The sequence below is a fragment of the Patella vulgata genome, chromosome 4 (assembly GCF_932274485.2).
Source record: "Patella vulgata chromosome 4, xgPatVulg1.2, whole genome shotgun sequence".
Lineage (NCBI taxonomy): Eukaryota > Metazoa > Mollusca > Gastropoda > Patellidae > Patella > Patella vulgata.
In genome coordinates, this window is record NC_065882.2 from 19,187,884 (window position 1) to 19,207,091 (window position 19,208).

The following is a 19,208-nucleotide window of genomic DNA, read 5'->3' on the forward strand; positions in this document are numbered from 1 at the left end:
TTCATTTAATAATAACAAGAACTGAACCGACAGGATGTACGCCAGAATAACCTTTCTGCCATTCCCTTTCAAAGCTCGTCAGCTAACAGCGTTGCATTACTCGCTCGTTTTACACGACAAATAGATTAGCAACTTTAGCCGTGAAATGACGGAAACGACCTTAGCTTCCCTTCTGTTACAAGCACTGGTGATGAAATCTCCTTCAAAAAGATTCATTATTGAATATCAGAATACGAGGTGGCGAACTTACTCATTGTCAGGAGTGTCATGGTGGCCAATGAAACTCACCATACATGTTCCGTTCAATTTGTCCAATAATGTTTTGAATTTACGATTTTGGTTGCGCTTTTGGGAGAGCCATATTCGTTCGTGTCGTCTTCACGCGAATTAGTGACATATATATCCAGATTGTCTTCAATCAGGACAAAAGATTTACAATTCAAAATGTAGAATCGGTTTTCGATACATTTAGTTTGCACAGTTCGCTTATTTTCACTGTTCGATATGTGGCGACGGTCGGTGTTAGTTGCCTCTTAAAAGACAACATTTTCCAATTTTTACCGTTGATAAATGAATGAGCGAGTAGGATCGATTTTCTGTCTGTGAGGTGGTGATTGGCAGACATATGCTCATTTTACACGCCATAATAGTATCTTTGTTAATTCCCCAGCCATTATCCATTTGTATGATGATTCTCCACAATTTTATATTAAAAGAACGTTTAGTGCCTTAAGAATTGGTAGGCATTTATTCGAGTGAAACAACTTAATGGATAATGGAGTATGATTGTATTGTACAATATTAGAATATTATATTGTAAATTAGATTAATATGAATTTCAAAACGACAGATATACCTGTAATAACTGTCTTGTTAAATATCTAACAGTATATTTATTTTATTTATTTAAATTATGTGGCTAAAGATAATTTATTATACATGATATGTTAATAAAATACAACCACTTACATAACTAATTGCTTGGAACATTGAAATAAATGGGGATATGCTCGAATTGGGGAAAGGTACGACAAGAAAGCGGAATTTACAAAGTCTCTTAAGGGTAAGCTTCATATAGGCACTTGTGAAACAACATTGCATAACATAATTGGTTTAAGAGCTGTTGTATAGTAACATATATCAACTAAATAGTGTCTGGTATTTGACTGTTATATAGAATATGTACATTATACCCGTGATATTACACTAATTGAGTTTCTAACCAAGCAGCCCGCTAGTAATTATATCATTGTCTGAACACCCATTAGAATCCACGCAGCCCGGACTGAATTACGTCAAGACCCGTAAAGCATTACGTTATAGTTATTTTGGCGAATTAGACGACTACCTGCTTGCTTTAGTCGGTAAATGTCTTGTTTGGGGTGCCTTAATTCCTTTCAATTAGTTTGACAACTCTTTTCTAAGCCGCGACTTATATCACTGATCTTGCGAGAAGTTTCAGACGTCACAATGGCCGCCTCTCTTTTCTGAATGTCGGGTAATACAAGACGCTAAGACGTTTTCATTCTGTTCAAGATGTTTTATCACACTTTACAAAAAACTAAAAAGCCACTAATTAGTCAAATCGCTCCGAGATCAAACGAAATTCATTACAATACGCCACCCCATGGAATCCTAACGTTTATCCTCAGCACCGTATGAGGTAGTTCTCGTTTCAAAACCTCTATTGCGTTTCATTTCTTATTAACGCTACATGGTGCGAATTTTCACGGTAGAGATTTCTACACACACCTCTTGAAAAGTCTTCAATCAGACGTGCTCTCAATTAAATACCCCGGTATGTTTCATACTTCTCAAACAATTGACTTCAAGCAGGGGGAATCATTAGAAAAGCAGATTTTTCAAACGCACAAACAAATCAGCAAAGTTTATCTCGGTGGGGTTTCGGATTGTAGGTGAAAGTGGGAGTTCAATTGCGGAACGAATTTCTATACATTTATGAAATTATCCAGTAAGTGCTGAAAAATTGACGTGAAACCCGAACGTATTTATTCGTGTAGAAAGAGACCATAAGTAGCCTACAGATGTTTTGTTTACGTTAGCCTGTTCTATTCTTTGAATTCAAAAAACGAATTTTTAATCGATAAAATCTCATGAAGTGATTATTCCGTTAGGAATTATAAATCTAAGTAAAAGTGTTATAAAATAAAATACAGTCGCTAATAAAGCTTATTATTATTCATACATTAATAAAAAATGAATCACAACTGTATTATCCTTTTAAGCCACACGAGAGCCTATGAATGGAAATCATAATTTGTATGCGTTGCAAATTGTATTGTGGTTTTCAGAAATTTGCAAATACCAAACTCAATCAAAACGTAATATTGTGTTTTGTAAATGGAAATACAATTTAACAAATTAATCATGAAAAGTACACAGTTTCCCCACAAAATATTTGATTTATTCTCAACATAATTCTATTTTTGTTGCTGTGCAAATCAGCTTTTAGAAGTTTTGGGGAGCAGAAAACTCAATGTACTCCAGTGTTTAAATTCTGGACAAATCTTCGTAATTTAGTAGCTGATCAAACATAAAATAGCATCATGCCAAGATTGAAATTGGAGGAAGGTGGAATCGTATGTCGCTCCACACGTCATGAAAGGGGTTATTTAACAGAAAACTGGTCAACTTGTATAAACTTAATGGCGGTGTCTATTGACAAGCAGACGGCAAGTCGACACAGAGATACACGACTTGCTTCACCATTTTTCGGACACTTTAATGAAAAAAATCCCGTTCTGTCAACTTGGAGACCTAATTGTTACTTTTTCTCTAAATCAATGCCAGGGTTTGTCTCCAGAACTGCGAGTGAAGCCGAAGCGGGAGAAGTAATTAAAACTCACGACAGAGCCACTTTCTTAAGGTTATAAATGAGGAGATCTCCAGCAGTGGTAAACTCGGCGTAACTGTAGATAATCAATGCAAGTTATCCCCGGAGGGATATTAGACTGGATACCCCTGACCTAGCCTTGTTCATCTTCATCTTGTAGCTATTAGAAATTACTTACAAGTAGATAAATAGGATTTAAATGGGACGAAACTGTTTGTTGTGTTTACGTATCATATCTGGTACCTTTCCGTGATATTGTAATATTTCAGTCATCTTTGACGAACCGCGCTATTTTCGCAATCGTAATTATTCGACCTTTTGTGCGTTCTTTTATATCAATTATCTTATTTTAACACTTCAAACATGTAAATTTAATATTATCTGCTATCCAAATATCAAAAAAATCATGTACTTTATTCCCAACATGCAATACGACAATAACCGCACCTATTAAATAATTTCATATCCGGAATTCACAAACAAATTAGAAAAGATCAATCGTGTTCTATCACATATCTTATCTAGTTGTTGCCTAATCAAATTGAGTGAACACTTGCTAACGCAAATGACAGACGACAGTTAAAAGATAACCAGGATGCTGCTGAATTGCGTGGAGATAAAAATGTAAAAGACGTTGTGTATTACTACACTAGGCCCATGTCAGTGGCAGGTAGTGATGACGTCAGTATGCCAATAAATGACGTAATATATAAACACACGTCAGCTCTATGGCTGAAAGCTTTGACGCGTGTAAAAGGGACTATTTGTGTGTACTAATTGAAAATGTTTGTTATTATTTGGCCGTATCAGTTAAAACTTTCTCAGTGCTGCTAACAAGCCATTGCATGCTGATGACGTAAAAGGAAAATGGCGTGTTGATCCAGACAGGAATGAAAATAAACTGGAAACCAAGTCCACGTGTTATAAATAAGATAATGGTGTCATCAAAGGATATCATATTTAAATTATCTGGCACCTTATTTGAATAATGGGGACCAGGGAGATAGAACATTGACTTTAATGTAGTCAAAGTGACAGATATTGGCTACTAAGCTGATGAAACGCTGTGGAGGGTAGGATCATCAACGAATTGGTCTCTAATGTTTTTAGTGGTCAACTCGACTTTCCCTCGACGTTCTAATTAAAACAACATAACCACCAGAATGACTGATAGATAAGGCACTCAAGCAGATTGGCCACGTGCTTTTTTATTTGCCTACGTCACTCAAACAGATTGTTAAAAGCACATTTTGTATTAAGCTTTGACGTGCTGAAACTCGAATATAATTGGTCGAAATTCACTTGATAAATTACTAAATTGGTTTCCATTTTTTTGATTACTTAACCATTTGCACATGTTTTAATGGAAGATAATATATTATCGGTAGAAATTATTTTGTGAAATTGTTTAGTCAAACTTATTAGATTATTTTCAGTAATTGTTGAAAGGGACAGCAGACGTTTCAACTGAGAAATAATTATTATGATATTGTAGTATATATATATACAAGTTATTTTCTTGTTTCAAGATTTCCATTCTGCATATATATAGCGTTTGACCCTGATGTGACTTCTGTTGTAAAAAGTAAAAACATCGATATATCATCCTGTCTGTTTACTATGGGGGCTTCTACTAATAAACTCTTTTGTTACTTTAGTTATATAGAAGGAAAATCTGTCTTAAAGTACACAAGCAAACGGTGACTAGTAGCAAATTATATAGTCAGGGATGCCATTACGACTCGAAATATTGGCTAATCAAACACGAAGAAAATATTAATATAGAATTCCTTTGGAGTTGAAAATATGGACAAATTAGGAAGCAGTGCGCTCTAATATTCTGCAAACAAATGTCTTTGTCTGCTCTCATCAACTGTCTTGAAAACGTCAATATGAGGCTAGGATCAATGCTGATAGCATGATTTGTTCAGATCAAACGAAAAACCGATTTGTGTTCGGGTAGTGGACGGAGCTTTTGCAGTGTAGTTTATCGGAGATTGGGGACCGAACCAGTGATTAGAATGCGATAGTTGCCATCGTCAAGCTTTACACTCAATATCAAATTACAAATGTCTTCATTCCCTTGATACATGTAAATTTTATTACTTTCTTTTCACTGTCCAATTTGTACCTAACAAACGAGATTTACATCGTTCCAAAACTTTCTTTGTTTTGTATTTAGATATGCTCGAACTACCTTCTCTCTTTTATGAGTGGTCATATCTACTTAAACAAAAACATTTTCTACAAAACTATTATTATCTCTTCTCGTGAGACTAATTCATTTTATTATTGGGATTTTGATGTTTTAACCGTACAATATGCACTCTACGCGTCTCTTAAATGTTCTTCATGATTGTGCAATCCTTTGATAAATTACCAAGATACAAATTAATTCATTATCATCGTCCAGTGAAAGTAGGAAACAATTCTAATAATTTCGTTTTAGCTGTCTAAATTATAGGTTGTTTCACTGAATTACCAAGGCGTAAATTAAGCGAATCCGGGAAACTATTTTAAAAATTCGTTTAAGCTGCCTTTAATATAGCCGGTTTCACTGAAATTATTTAATACATCAATTATTCGTGTTACATCGATAATCATATTTAATCCTTTATTCGAGTCCTTGCGTTATCTGATTAAACCTATTTCATCTACCGAGTTCGCAAATTATTTATAAAAACACATAAAATGCACCGACATACACCTACACCTTGGCGCACCACTTATCATAGCAATGTCAATTTGTAGATGTTGATGAAGATTGCACACTATTTGGGGTCCATTGGCTCTACGTTAATGAGAGGGGGTAAATCCTTATGAGCAATTAACAGCAACTTGTCAATCTATTCGGTGTGTTTTGATGAAACAGATATCCTGTCGCTTTTATATTTTATGAATATGTTCTCATTTGATCAACTATAACTATACAATAATAAATGGCAAAATATGAGATTTCTAACACGTTCAACCCTAGAAGAGAATTAAATGGGACGTTTTTATGATTCATTTTACAAAGGGAATATTTAAACTTACATTAAATAGTAAAATATAATATAAACTGTATATATAATATTATATATGTAGGCCCTATATTCAATATTCTTATTGTCAACTCATCTCGGCAGATATATTGTATTGGTGAATATTTCATATAATATATTTGAGTAAATTAATAAATGTGTAAATTAATTGCTCATGTGGCCAACTTTATGCGTTTTACTAATTCAAAGTTTATAATATTCCTAATATATTTTAATAATAAATATTATTATTGTAATTTTAAAATTTCCTAAATATAACAATATTAATGCATGCTTATTTCTTGGTGTATTGAATAATGATAGTGTGTGCTGTTATTTGTCTAGAATATAAGAATACATTTCAAGTAGATAAATGAATACGTCTTACCTGTCCTCCGTCATCGATTGCTGAGAGTGGATTGCCGTGATGAAGACCGAGGAGGGATGGATCTTGTTCCCCGAGGGTGAGTCCTGGGTGTCCCCCATGCATGAAAACCTCTGGTCGTCGAACTCCACTGTAATCTGTTCGTCGTGTATCGTACATTCCTGGGAATCCATGGTGCATGTTGTGTATGTCATCTCTATGTCGTAATACATTTCTGTCACTGCTATGAAGTTGGTTATAATGATGTTGTGGAGCTTGATGGAAACTGTTCAAATGTGCATAGGGATCGGCACTAACTGAGGGGTGAAATTCTACAGGCTGTTGTGTGGGAATATTATAGGGTGGGGGGAAATAAGGCGGTTGGAAGTCTGTGGTTGGGGTATGGGAGAGGCGCGGAGCAGTGGAAAATGACCCTGAGGTTGAACTGACGAGTTGTCCCAGTCCACTCTGACTGCACACCAAATCCGACCGCCGGTCCTGAAATGAAAAATAAAGAACATGAATATTCAATTTAAATTAAAATGCTAAAGAAAAACAGAATATCACAAAAAATTGTCACATGAATTCATTCTGAAGTCATTAGCATAATTCCAAAATCGTTCTTTGAAGCTGAAATAAAATGGAGTAAAAACACAACATTATGATCACAATATATATTATCTGTTAGAATTTCAACCGTAAAAGATATATTTATACCAATTAAGTCTGAAAAATTCTCGTTTTTTGATTTCCTTCATATTTGATTATTTTACCTTCGATTTTTTGTATATATTATACGATACATATTTCATAAATGTTTTTTATTGTTTTTCCTTTTCAAGAGTGAAACAATGATATTCGTATTGTTCCTAATATAAATATTTTCTTGGGACTAATTTCAAACAATCTAGCTTGAATAGAACATACATGTTGTAAATATTTCCCCTTGTCGTTCTTTGTATTTCCGACATCTTTTGTGTTCATGTGGTCGTGAAATGAGTCATAATTAATATCTTTTCTTTTTGAAAATTCATAATTGATAATGAAAGATAGGAACCCCGCTTCGCAATTAATATTTTTTTAAGAATTTAATTTAACTCAAAAGCTTGTTAACGAAAAGAAAGAAAAACATTACTAACTCATTTTACAATATTAAAAAAAAATATTACGAACCTGGATCCAAATTCAAAAGAATGATAACCGTATATTTCCTTATTTACAAAAAAAACAAACCTTCCAAATACAAACGATATTAACATTTTAACGTTTTTCGGAACTTAGAATAAACCGTGTTATTGAAACGAGAATGCGTGTGCTTTAGGATACAGTAAGTCGATTCTAGTGCAATATTTAAAATGTCTGTAAGGCATCTCTTAATGCGACTCGTCTAGGTAAGATCCATTTATATTCTAGGGTTGCACTGTGTTTGGAAAACATATACGTACAACAATTCACATCATTTATAAAAGTCGAGTTAACGCGTCTTCACCAACCGTTCCTAGCCCCAAGCAATTTTCATAAATGTTATTCATATTCGACCTATGGCGAAGGCTTTGAAGTTCTAGTAGCGAACAATACAATACATGCTTGATAAATCTAATACAAATTTAAGGTCTCGAGCTTTTTTTTGTTATATCGCGGAGAAATTATCATTGACAATGAATTATAACCCTGAAGGGCAGAAAGATGATATGAATAAGAAAAGAAAAATGATAAAAACATAATAACCACCTCTGTCTCTATGAGCCCGAATGCGGAAGGCATATCCTCTCGTTTCTCATACACAGGGGACAATCTTTCAAAAGCACTTTCTTTAGAATGAAAGCTTGTCGGCTGCAACGTATGAAGCTGTGTGGCAGATCCCAATGTAATAATATCAGACATTCCTTGAATAATCATTCACACTGTTAAAGTAATCGCATCCTATGTAGGCAGAAGATGGTGGATAAGTAGAATTCCAAGGTAAACAGTGAAACACTCACTATTTACCAAACTGTTATATATGATTAGATCTATATGGTATACTAGACTACAGAAATATATGAACCAGGTAGACTATATTGGAAGACACTGTTAGCTTAGTTTACTTGAAGACGATGGATACACTTGATGAAATGGCTTCAAGATACACCGACTATTTTAGGTCACATCAAGCCTCGAGGCACTTGAGCAATAATAAACCACGGGGCTTTTTATCTTGATATTTGGGGCTTGGCTTTTTGTACAGTCAGTCTAATAAAAACATCCGACGAAGGATGTACCATTGCCTTCAACACATGTAACAAGAGCGCTGATTGGTCGAGATATATGTGACGCGTTGGCAATTCGTCTAGAGCCGTTAAGCTCCGCCCGGTGAACGAGGGGAATCTATTGTACAGTCATCAAGAAAAATGGCGACGATTAAGAGCGTTTCTCAATTATCTCAATACAATCTATTGTGTGTGGTATTTACCTAAAAGCTTTACTCTTGTTCATTCAAGTAAGGTGCAAAACAATTGTGTTACGTTTCAACCATTAAGCATTTATCACTACAATATCCCTAAAGGCTTTTATTTTACGGTGTCGGAGAAAGTTGTGATGTCTAAAGCCCCGTTATAGATAGCAAAGCCGTTAAAATAGTTTTCTCAAGACATTGAACACAGCAAGTCTTTAGTCGCCGTAAATCATAAAATATTTTATTGGACTAAAACAACACGCAGAGTAAACATAAAACATTAAATTTATAACTTCATTAAATCTTTTAATTACGTTTATGGTTACCCAGTCACTTTTCACACTCTTAATGTTTATTGAATTATTTTTGGTTCTTTGTTTTATTCTAGTGACGTCAGTCGCCATTCTATTAAATTAATTAAAAATAATCCAGCTTTTCCTTGTTCTAGTTTATTTCGTTTCAATACAAAATAAACTTTCGTTTGTTGTACTTCAACATTTAAGTCCATACATTGTTTTGTTTTTAAATTTTGATTATTAATATTCATTATTAACCTCCGAAGTTCCCATTCCGGATACATCAATTAAATAATTCAACTGATATATTTGATATATTTGATCTTATTGGTTATTCATCACAGCACAATAGAGTTTTAACATTAGCGCATCCCATTTTATGCGCTTACTTTTCCTGTACATTCCTATCATAATTAATTCTTAATGCGTCGCTTTCACTAATAAGCTCTTAATGTTTTAGTTATGATTTGATCTATTCGGCACCAATATTAAATTATAACAGGAAATATTTGCATCATTAATAAGACAAACCCTTTAGTATATTCAATCGTCACCTAGTACAACCTTGTGATTTTATTTTAAAAAAACAAAAATCTTTTATGGACAAAATGTTCCGCCCTAGATCACAACTAGAGAAGTCAGTGATATCATAGAAGGAAATAAGTTGGGGTTTTTTCTTAATGAATTGAAATCATTCATAGACATCATACATTGATTAAGTGAAGGACAGATCAGTAAAGACTTGCTGTAGGCACAAATGCTTGTAGTTTATTAAATAGTATATTATACACGGAGATGCATACAGATCAAATATATTTTGTTAGATGAATCTTTGTGCACATTAAATTTTAATCTATACATTCATAATTAAGGGTTTGTTTAGCTAGAATTTGCATTTATTTAGCGGTATTTGAGGGATTAGGCTGTCATTACCACTTTTTCCCCAGATAAATGTTTGTCTAGGTTACTCCTATAAGGTATGTATTCTATGTGCCTTGAGGTATCATAATATCTTACACCGAAGGTTAGTGATTTTGCGAGGGTATGTGATAATATATATTAATAGTTCTTGTTTACTGTAGACACATGATGTCATAATAGAGTGTGGGTCGTGCACGAGACAGGATAAGAATATCCTTCTCGACCACCTGATGCCACTTTTCAGTAGGATTCTTCTAGCTTAAAAAATCGGTAAGTGCAAATACGATTTTGATCACTATTTCGTCATTTTTCATTATGAATAATTGTATTATGAACGCTCGCCAGAAGATTATGAAGCCCATTGTACATAAACTGCATTTGTGTTAGATTTGAACTAGTTCAAGGTAGTTCTTGTCAAACTACCACCAGAAAGAACTCCACAATGACTGGCACCAAACAGAATACGCATTCAAACTGATCAATAACCATGTAAATAGATAAATTAATGAGCAAGAAATATAACAGATTGCTTTTTTTGAAAATGATAAAAATCAATATATGTGTGGAATTCATTTTTCTGTTCCATTTATTGTATAAAGAGATCAACTTATTATCAGTAAAGCTGTTGTCATTATATAAAGTCATGAAATATCTTAAAGTGGGGTAGACGACATCTGATTTGTGACCACAAAAAGATTTATATGTTAGTATCAGTAGTACGTTAAGAAACATGAAAACCCCTTTATACCAGTGAAGGAAAAGGCCAAAAGTGTCCCCCATGACCCCAAATGTAATATAATAATACACTGTCTAAAATTTGTTTTGGGCAAACTTATCAAATCTCATTAGTTGTTCGTAAGTTCATTATCAATCCTGGATAATCAAAACAGTACTTTTTGAAATTGACATAAACACTGTATTTTGGCAAGCTAATCACTCGCAAATTGGAGTTACTGCAAGTGTACATCTTGATTAAAACTCTGTAAATATAAATAAAGCTTTACTACAAAACTTGTAGAATAATGTGTACAGCTAAATGAGGCGATTGTTTGGACTTCGAAATTCTAACTTTGCGAGAGTTTGTTACTTGCTAAGTCATATAATTCGCATTTTTGAATTAGTTTTGTTTTCTTCCCCAATGATTTGAAATACATGACCCAATGCGATGGATTGAGGGGGGGGGGGGTGGATGGCGTCTATGTTATAAATCAATACGCTTCATCCAGGGAACAATCACTCTAAGTATAAGAAAAATATTATAAAACATAGAGGATATTTAACTAAGGTTTATAATAAAACAGAAGATATTTAACTAATGTTTACAATGAAGTATAGAAGATATTTAACTAATGTTTAAAGTAAAACATAGAATATATTTAACTAAAGTTTACACATGTATAAAGTTGGAATATATGCAAACGAGACAACATTTGAAAGTGAAATAAAAAAGAGTATATATATGTAAATAGCCTATACATCACGTCGGGAGACAGAACGTAGTTAGGTGATTTATCAAGTCGGCTTAAAACAACCCTTCCATATAATTAGAACAATTCGTGATGGTTACCTACAGCATGAATATACACACATGTCAGTCATTTTTATATCTTCTTTTATATACCGTCTATGTAAATATGCTACTAGCTTTTCACCGTATAAAACAACAATCCATAAAAGAACTGAAGATGTAACATTAGCAAATTTTTCAAACCACACAAGAAACTACATACGTAATTAATTTAAACTAATTAAGTCTAGTTATGAGCCTCCAAACAAACTTTCTTGGTTTCGTGTTCGTAACGTGCAAAGCAAGTCCCCTTGGAGATTTCCAGAAAGCCAACTTGACGGTCATGCGGCTCATTCTGAACTTGGTAAATGACCCATAGCCGTAGCTCACTCGTAACCTCAAAGAGATCAGACTTCATACGCAGCTCTCATGGGGGAATGTAAATCAAGTTTGCATAATTGATATTCTCCCTGGGCAAATCTACAATTCTATCAAGCATTAGAACATGCTGTCCCATATTTACTGTTGTTAAATAGTTCTTGTGATATAACATGTTCGCAGTTGGCTTTAAACCACCACGTGTGGCCGTTGGTATTTTAATTTTCTTAATTTGTCAGTTAAACGAGGCCACGAACCTGGTAGGCAATCGTTTAAACACTTGTTTAGCGATCAACATAATCAAAATTTGTTCTGTTTAGTAATTTTGTAAATTAGATGGCCTTTTTTAATCCGGGTCCTGGTTTGTGTCGAGTGGACGTAAAACCCCATTTCTGTCTTTCTCTACCCTTTTTTTAACCCAAAAACACACTTCAGGTCAAAAATGACTTAAAGCTGAAAGGTACACCTTTAATCCTTTATTTATACCCCATGTTAAAGACTCATGGTGGCCCAGTGGGTGAGGCGCTGGCTCATGAACCAAGTGGTCCGGGTTCGATACCCGTGATTTTAGAACGTGGGCTCCTCTGATCCGAGGTACAGGGCGTGCATGTAAAAGAACCCTTAACAGTTGGAATTTGAACTAAGAGTGGGCCGTAGAGTCGCTGTCTTCATTAATCCAGTCGGTGTAGAACGGTAGAACGCTAAACCTCATTTCATTTCCCAAAGTTTAAGTAATTTATACTGTCAACCCCAGTATAACCAGTTTTTGAACACAGGAATAATTTATGCTGATAGAGAGGTTTATCTGTTATTTCGATAACCTTCATGTCACCATATGTTATAGTTTCACTAACATTTAGTGCATATATAACCGCAAGCATATTATTATAGAACATTTGACGTTCGTTGATATTTCAATGAATAGGATTTAGAAATCGACTGCAATATTTAGACAAAACCATTATGATATGGACCTTCATTAAGGTAACATGTTATAGCGAGAAAACCAGTATTTGCTATAAATAAGGCGTGATTGTTTGACCTAGTTCTATGTTATCCCAGGTGCAACTATATCTATAAGTGTTTATCTATTATGATGTCATATTTCAAATCAATACCCTCAAATCTTTGAAAACCAAAACTTGAAACAGAAGATGCAGTACGACTTTAGAGAAGGCTATCTTGATTCTATGTTATTTCCTGATGGTTTCGCAGCAATCTGTGATATATTTAAATATGCATGAGTTATGAAAAAGTTTCTGCATTCGTAATTACGTGTTCAGATATAAAAGAACCTATTATTCGAATCAATTTTTGCAAAGGTAAAAACCAACACTAATGAATAATTTGAAAGGGGTTTTTTATCTATTGATTTTAAAATTAGGGTTGTTGAGAATATCTTCGCCGTTTGTTTTTTTCCTATGATCATCGAGCATTAAGCAGGGTCTCCAATGATTTAATAATAGAAATGAGCAAAGTTAATGTCAGTTTGACACGACATAGATGACAACATTGTTTGGGGTTGTTTTGGGTTTGTGGTTGTCTTTCCGTGTACTATTCATATTCCATTGATAATTGGTAATAATTTCCTCTTTGCTTGATACACCCTCAAGCAGATTTGAAGCTAGATATTCTACGGGGCATATTTTTCTATTTCTCATCGCTTGGATTCATTACATTACTTTTGTGGCAATCAATTGAAAAATTGATATCTGATCCTTAAAATAAGTCAGAATCCCGTGAGTATGAGGAGAAGTCTAATAGGGTTTAATAATATACAATCGAGAGCCATTTCAAAATACACCCTCCAACGTTTTCAAACGGCGAACCATAATCTAAACCTATTCACTGTGATGGGTTAGAGAGTCAACGCCAGAGATATACCAACAGTCGATGATCTTACAAAAATATGCGAACTTTCCAGATAACAAAAAGTGGTATCTGGTGTTCTGGAAAGAGTAAGCTTTTCTGTCTTGTGGTTACACCACTATCACAAAAATGTGGGGTTTTTTTTATCAAGAAGTAGTTCACAACCCCTTTTGGAATCTTAAATATTCTAATAAGCTCCTTTCGTTAATTTTCAAAAGGATAATGCTCCTTTTTATTTACTAACTCCTATACCATTTTCCTATTTCATTTGAAAAACATAGTGTGACAAAGGACACCATGAATGGCATAATGATCTCGGAAAGAAACCTTCCCAGTGGCTGAGGTTAACATCTATCGATTTCTTTGCACTGCTAAGGTTTCTAAACTCATCTGATCCGTGAACTAAGAATTAGGAGCAGTTAGACGGGTGTTCGCTGGTCATATATACGATCAGGCTGGTGATTAACATGTCTTTAAGTAGCAAAGACATTGGGAAATCTTGGAGAGACATGATGATATCGGATACGGAAGATAAGGTCACTCTGTTAATAGAATTAATATAGTTAATATACTAGACTTAGTCATAATGTATACTAAATTTTATCAGTTCATATATAAGTTTCTTCTTGGCAGCTTATAGTCGTGTGTACTTAGAACCCTGTCAACAACCTTGATTTTTATGTCTTGAACCACATTCAGATTTATATTATTAGTTTCAATATTTCTATAATAGCTGTGATAGGCATCTGGGCGACAAATATAGGAATAATAATAATGCTTATACTGGTATTTGAAAAGTGAATTTGCTATTGCCCAGTTCCACCTATCTAGTCCATGGGATTATAATTTGGTCTTTTTTGTACCAATGATACTAACATATATCTACATTTTATTACATCGTCATCATGTTAATCATAAACCACTTTCAGTCATTATTCGTTTCCTTTAGCCATGGTTAATGTGGTTCCCAATCTTGGGAAGTGGATTCGTATAAAAAAAATTCGTTTATTTCAGTAATTATGTGAAATATCAATGGGATTATGCATGGCCAAAATTTTGAAATCTTGGCATGGACGTTATGGGATTTCATTTCATCACTGAATTCCCAGCCTTCGATAACAACTCCTCAACATGCCAGACATACTTCTGTACAGAATTCTAAATAATAATATATCGCAAATCACATGTCAGTACAACTTGTATATGATGCCTACTTAATGAATTTCGTCATTTGATATGCTACGTAATCAAGTTAATGTTTTTACAGCTTGGGATGAATGTAATTTCTGGATACGGTCATCTACTGGACATTGTCCACTCGTCCTTCGTTTGTCATGTCATATCGTGCCTGGTCAATCATAATAGACAAGGGGTCTGGACATGATATAAAGATCTTATATATCTTGACCAATATACCATTAACAGTATTGGACGGTAGCCATTGTCTAAATCCTGATTGCTATATTTGGTTTGTATAAACGTAGTTTGGTTTATAATTAACAGTAACGAGAATAAGCTACCGTCGAGTAATGTTTTGGGGGGTTATCCAACCGTGATTAGATTTACTCCCCTACTAGAATGATAATTACTCCAGCACTAGACCTATTAAAATTACATTGATACCACTTAGAGTCTATACCCTATGCTACTTTATGCCCTTTAGGCAAGGTAAAAATCTATTTCAAGGTGTTGACATAAACAAACTTTGTTGAAGTTTATGACTTAAGTATCGCCTTATCGAACCCAATACTCTACGGAAGTCTCGCCCTATCGAACTAAAGACTCTATGGATTTGTCTGGGGAAACGGACCGAACCAATTTAAGTGTCAAACTCTTTAATTAATTTTTAAATTAGTTTCACACCGTATATTTGTGTAACTGGTAAATGGGTTTATGATGGGGTGAGACACACTCAGTATTGAGTAAATCACATTTACGATAGGTTATTATGATGGTGGTGTCGTGTCTTGAGACGTATCATTAGTTAAATCAGATATGGTTGATATTTAGACGTGTAGTAAAAGCAGGCAATCACATCAATATCTTATGCCCTTCATCACGATATATCGTTAATTCGTAGCTAATTGCATACACTACGATATATCATTAATTCTCAGCTAATTGCATGCACGTGAAAACATCATAAGGTAATTAAACTCCGAGTTCCTAAAAGAGCGTTTAATTATTAAAATCCAAACATCGGTTGATGAATTTAAGTGCTGTTATGTCTATTGGTTTGTGTACATTTTAAAGATGCATTTATGTAAGAGTTGAATCTGCCTATTGCAGGTATTTTCTTTTCTACCTTTAATTTTTTAGACATTTATTCACATGACAAGCCCATATTCAACTCTCTGACCCATCACAGACTTTGTTTATTATCATACCGTAGAAATCGTACTTGATAAAAGAGTCCACCAAGACAAAATTTCAAACACCCATAACTTCCCTCAGAATAAAGTTATTTGACTGAAATATTCAATATTATCTATTTTTGAACTATTATAGAAAGGACAACCAGCTCTTTATCTAAATCTTACATAATTCGTCTTTAATATTATCTTTGGAAAAAAGGGATTAAGCGCTTAATGCAATTAAAATATGGATTTTATAAGAGTGTATAAGTATATACTAATAAATTCTGCCCTCTTCGTATGTTTATACAAGCAGGAAGAGAGGGTTCTGTTTCATAATAAATCGATCAAAAATCAAAGATTTACCGTAATGCATTGTGTTGGCGAAAATGTTTCCCTTCTTTGATATGATAAATGAACATTTTCATTTTTTTTTTTCACTTTAATATTTTGTCATACATAAGCACATTTTATATAAAAAATAAAGGCTTGTTTTAGCTATGTGAAGTGGTATCGGGTTTTCTAGAAGAGTGAGTACAAACTGGCTTGTGAACGACACCCGTCTCTTGAAAATAAAACCATTATGTATTATTGACCAGCCTGTATACAAGAGACCTAGGGGGTTTGACGTCCACTCGACACAAACTAGGTCATTTCGGGACTAGCATATGGTTCAATTTTATTTCAATAATACGCTTGCGCGTAGGGGTTTTTAGCAGTGGGAGGAAAGCGGAGGACCAGGAGAAAACCCACGAGGTTGGACTGGGGACCCTACTCCTTGTCACGCACAACCGGGGAATCGAAACCAGACCTTATGATGCAGCGCGCACACGCTAACCGACCCCCCCCCCCCACCCCCAAGCCTTTAAGCGACACATTATAAATATCAACAAAGTCACGAAAATCCTATTTCCGTCACCCCACCAACGTCTTTGCTTTTGCTCGTTTTTGTCAAATTGGACCGCTGGATTTTTTTTTATCGCCCGAATGTCCAAGATGTAAACTCCGTTCATTTCATTCAAGATGATTATTATTACTATAATTATGGATCAGGATGTTACATTGGTACAGGATGTTCTGGTTTTTTTGTTGGACGTTTAGCCATAATCGTGTTTGGGCATATTTATTTATAGCGAAGCAAATCGTTAGATTTAGAATAAGAAATCAGGCGTAAGACATTATTGTATAATAAAACTGATCTAATCTCGTATATTACTGTGAAATATTCGAAATGGCGGACAGACCGTGATGACATTTTAGTAATCAATCATTTTAATCAATAAAAACTCCTGATATTTCCTTATAAGGAGGTGTCGTGTCAAAGATCTGTCAGTCTCAATTAGAGCGTGTGTTTTAGATGTCTTATGATAGAATAATGTTTTCAATGCTTAATACCAGAAAATAATGTTGACACCCCAGTTTTTTTTATCCATTGAGTCAACATTTTCTTTTCCATGTATTTTTCAAGCTATCACCAGAGCGCATTAAGCCGTTTCCTCGCTGAATAGCCTCTTGCTTGTTTCCTTTTAGTATTACGGTCGCGCGAAAGTCCCTTACACGACGTGTTTACCTTTTAATTAGCTGGAGTTTTGTGCTGTTTTCCCGCCGATCGATGCCAATAGTTGATCTACAGAAAAATTATCGCTGTCTCGTCTGGTTACGTGTCTGTTAAATTATATAATCCCTCTAAGTCGGTATCGGACAACCCACTTCAGGATTAAATTGTTTCGACAAGAGATTTCTTTTTAAATCCACTGACCATACACTGCTGGATAGTTTTGTAAGCAGATTTGACCCCATTTGTTACTTTGTGACCAAATAAAGATCAGTTTTCAACTGGCTACAAATGTTTAATATAAATTCTGTAAGGGGCTACGGTCTGTTTTAAATTGACTGTATATACATCGGATGCTTTTTAAAAGTGGATAAATTGAGGGGTCAGAGGTTAAACGGGTTTATAATATTTTTACAGAAGACTTGGAGCTTCTGAGGTACACAATAGACATTATGTTAGCGGAGACAGTGTGGCGGGGATTAACAATACTTCGTGTTTTTCTTTTACTGCAAACTCAGGCTTCTTTTTACGAAACGAAAACATGGAGTTAAATACGAAACTTGCTGAAATAACTTTTGAAAAGGAGACGATAACTCTTGACAAACACCGGATTGCAACGAGTTTATCATAAGATAATATTATGACTTGTTATTACTAATCTTTGCATCGGTTTCTGGCTCGTTGGTGACGTTGACGTGTTCTGAGATTGAAATAGAATGTAGTTCTAAATGTGACAAAAAATCAACCACATTTTAAAGGGACACTACTCTGACACCTTAAAATATCATTATTGGAAATATTGTTACTTTAATAAAATCTTTTACACAAACATTAGGTTACTTAATTAACTACATCGCAGACATCTGAAGATGAAACAACGAGATATTAAGTAATAATTTATACTGTCTGTAGACTGCATTGTAAGCATTGTTTTTTATATGATTGAAATCAAACAAAAATAGAACTTAGAGGTAATTATTTCCTGAAACACAATCAACACTAATTATAAGCAATTTGTTTCAATAAATAGAAATTGACTATAACATTAATAGATCGCCAGACCGAAAACAAAACGAAACATAACAATGTACCTATCTAATTGACGCGCATATCTAAAACGAAATCTAATTGTATCTTGATAAAATATTGCATGTAGGGAATATACCCAGAACTCGAGAGACTGACTGACTAGGATCTGTACATGAAAAGAATATAGTTGCATAGCTCAGACATACGACCTCGATACAATGTCTTTGTGCAATTACAATTCCAAATGATCTCCCTTTGGAAACTCTTCATCTGAAGAGTCAGATTTTGTGGAAGATTTGACGACAAGTGGATGGATACTCGAAGAAAGAGCTGGGTTTTCTTCCCACGAGGGTTGGTAAGGGGGTAGTAAAGAGCCTACAGCTGCTCACCAGCCGATTCCTCTGACAGCTAAAAACCGACGTTTGCCTGCAGGCTAGATAATCACTTGAAAACCAAATACCATGAGAGATTCGAGCTTTTTCGTATTATATACAAATAACCGTTGAAACAATCACAAGTTGGATTACGAGGGGTTTTTTTTATTTGAAGTCAAGATACATGTTTTAAATTTAGAGTAGACCCTAGAAAGCATTTCCTCATTGTTTTAGAAATTTTCAATATTGC

General features: G+C 34.4%; 1 protein-coding gene across 3 annotated transcripts in view; it reads right to left on the minus strand.

Annotated features, from left to right (window-relative positions):
- The window catches only part of LOC126818934 (transcription factor AP-2-beta), a 60,597-nt gene that overhangs the window by 14,215 nt on the left and 27,174 nt on the right, over positions 1-19,208 (minus strand). For all 3 annotated transcript variants that reach the window (XM_050546633.2, XM_050546634.2, XM_050546632.2), the window contains exon 2: positions 6,266-6,739. In XM_050546633.2, coding sequence (XP_050402590.1) covers positions 6,266-6,739 — 474 coding nt within the window. The remainder of the gene's footprint in view (positions 1-6,265; positions 6,740-19,208) is intronic.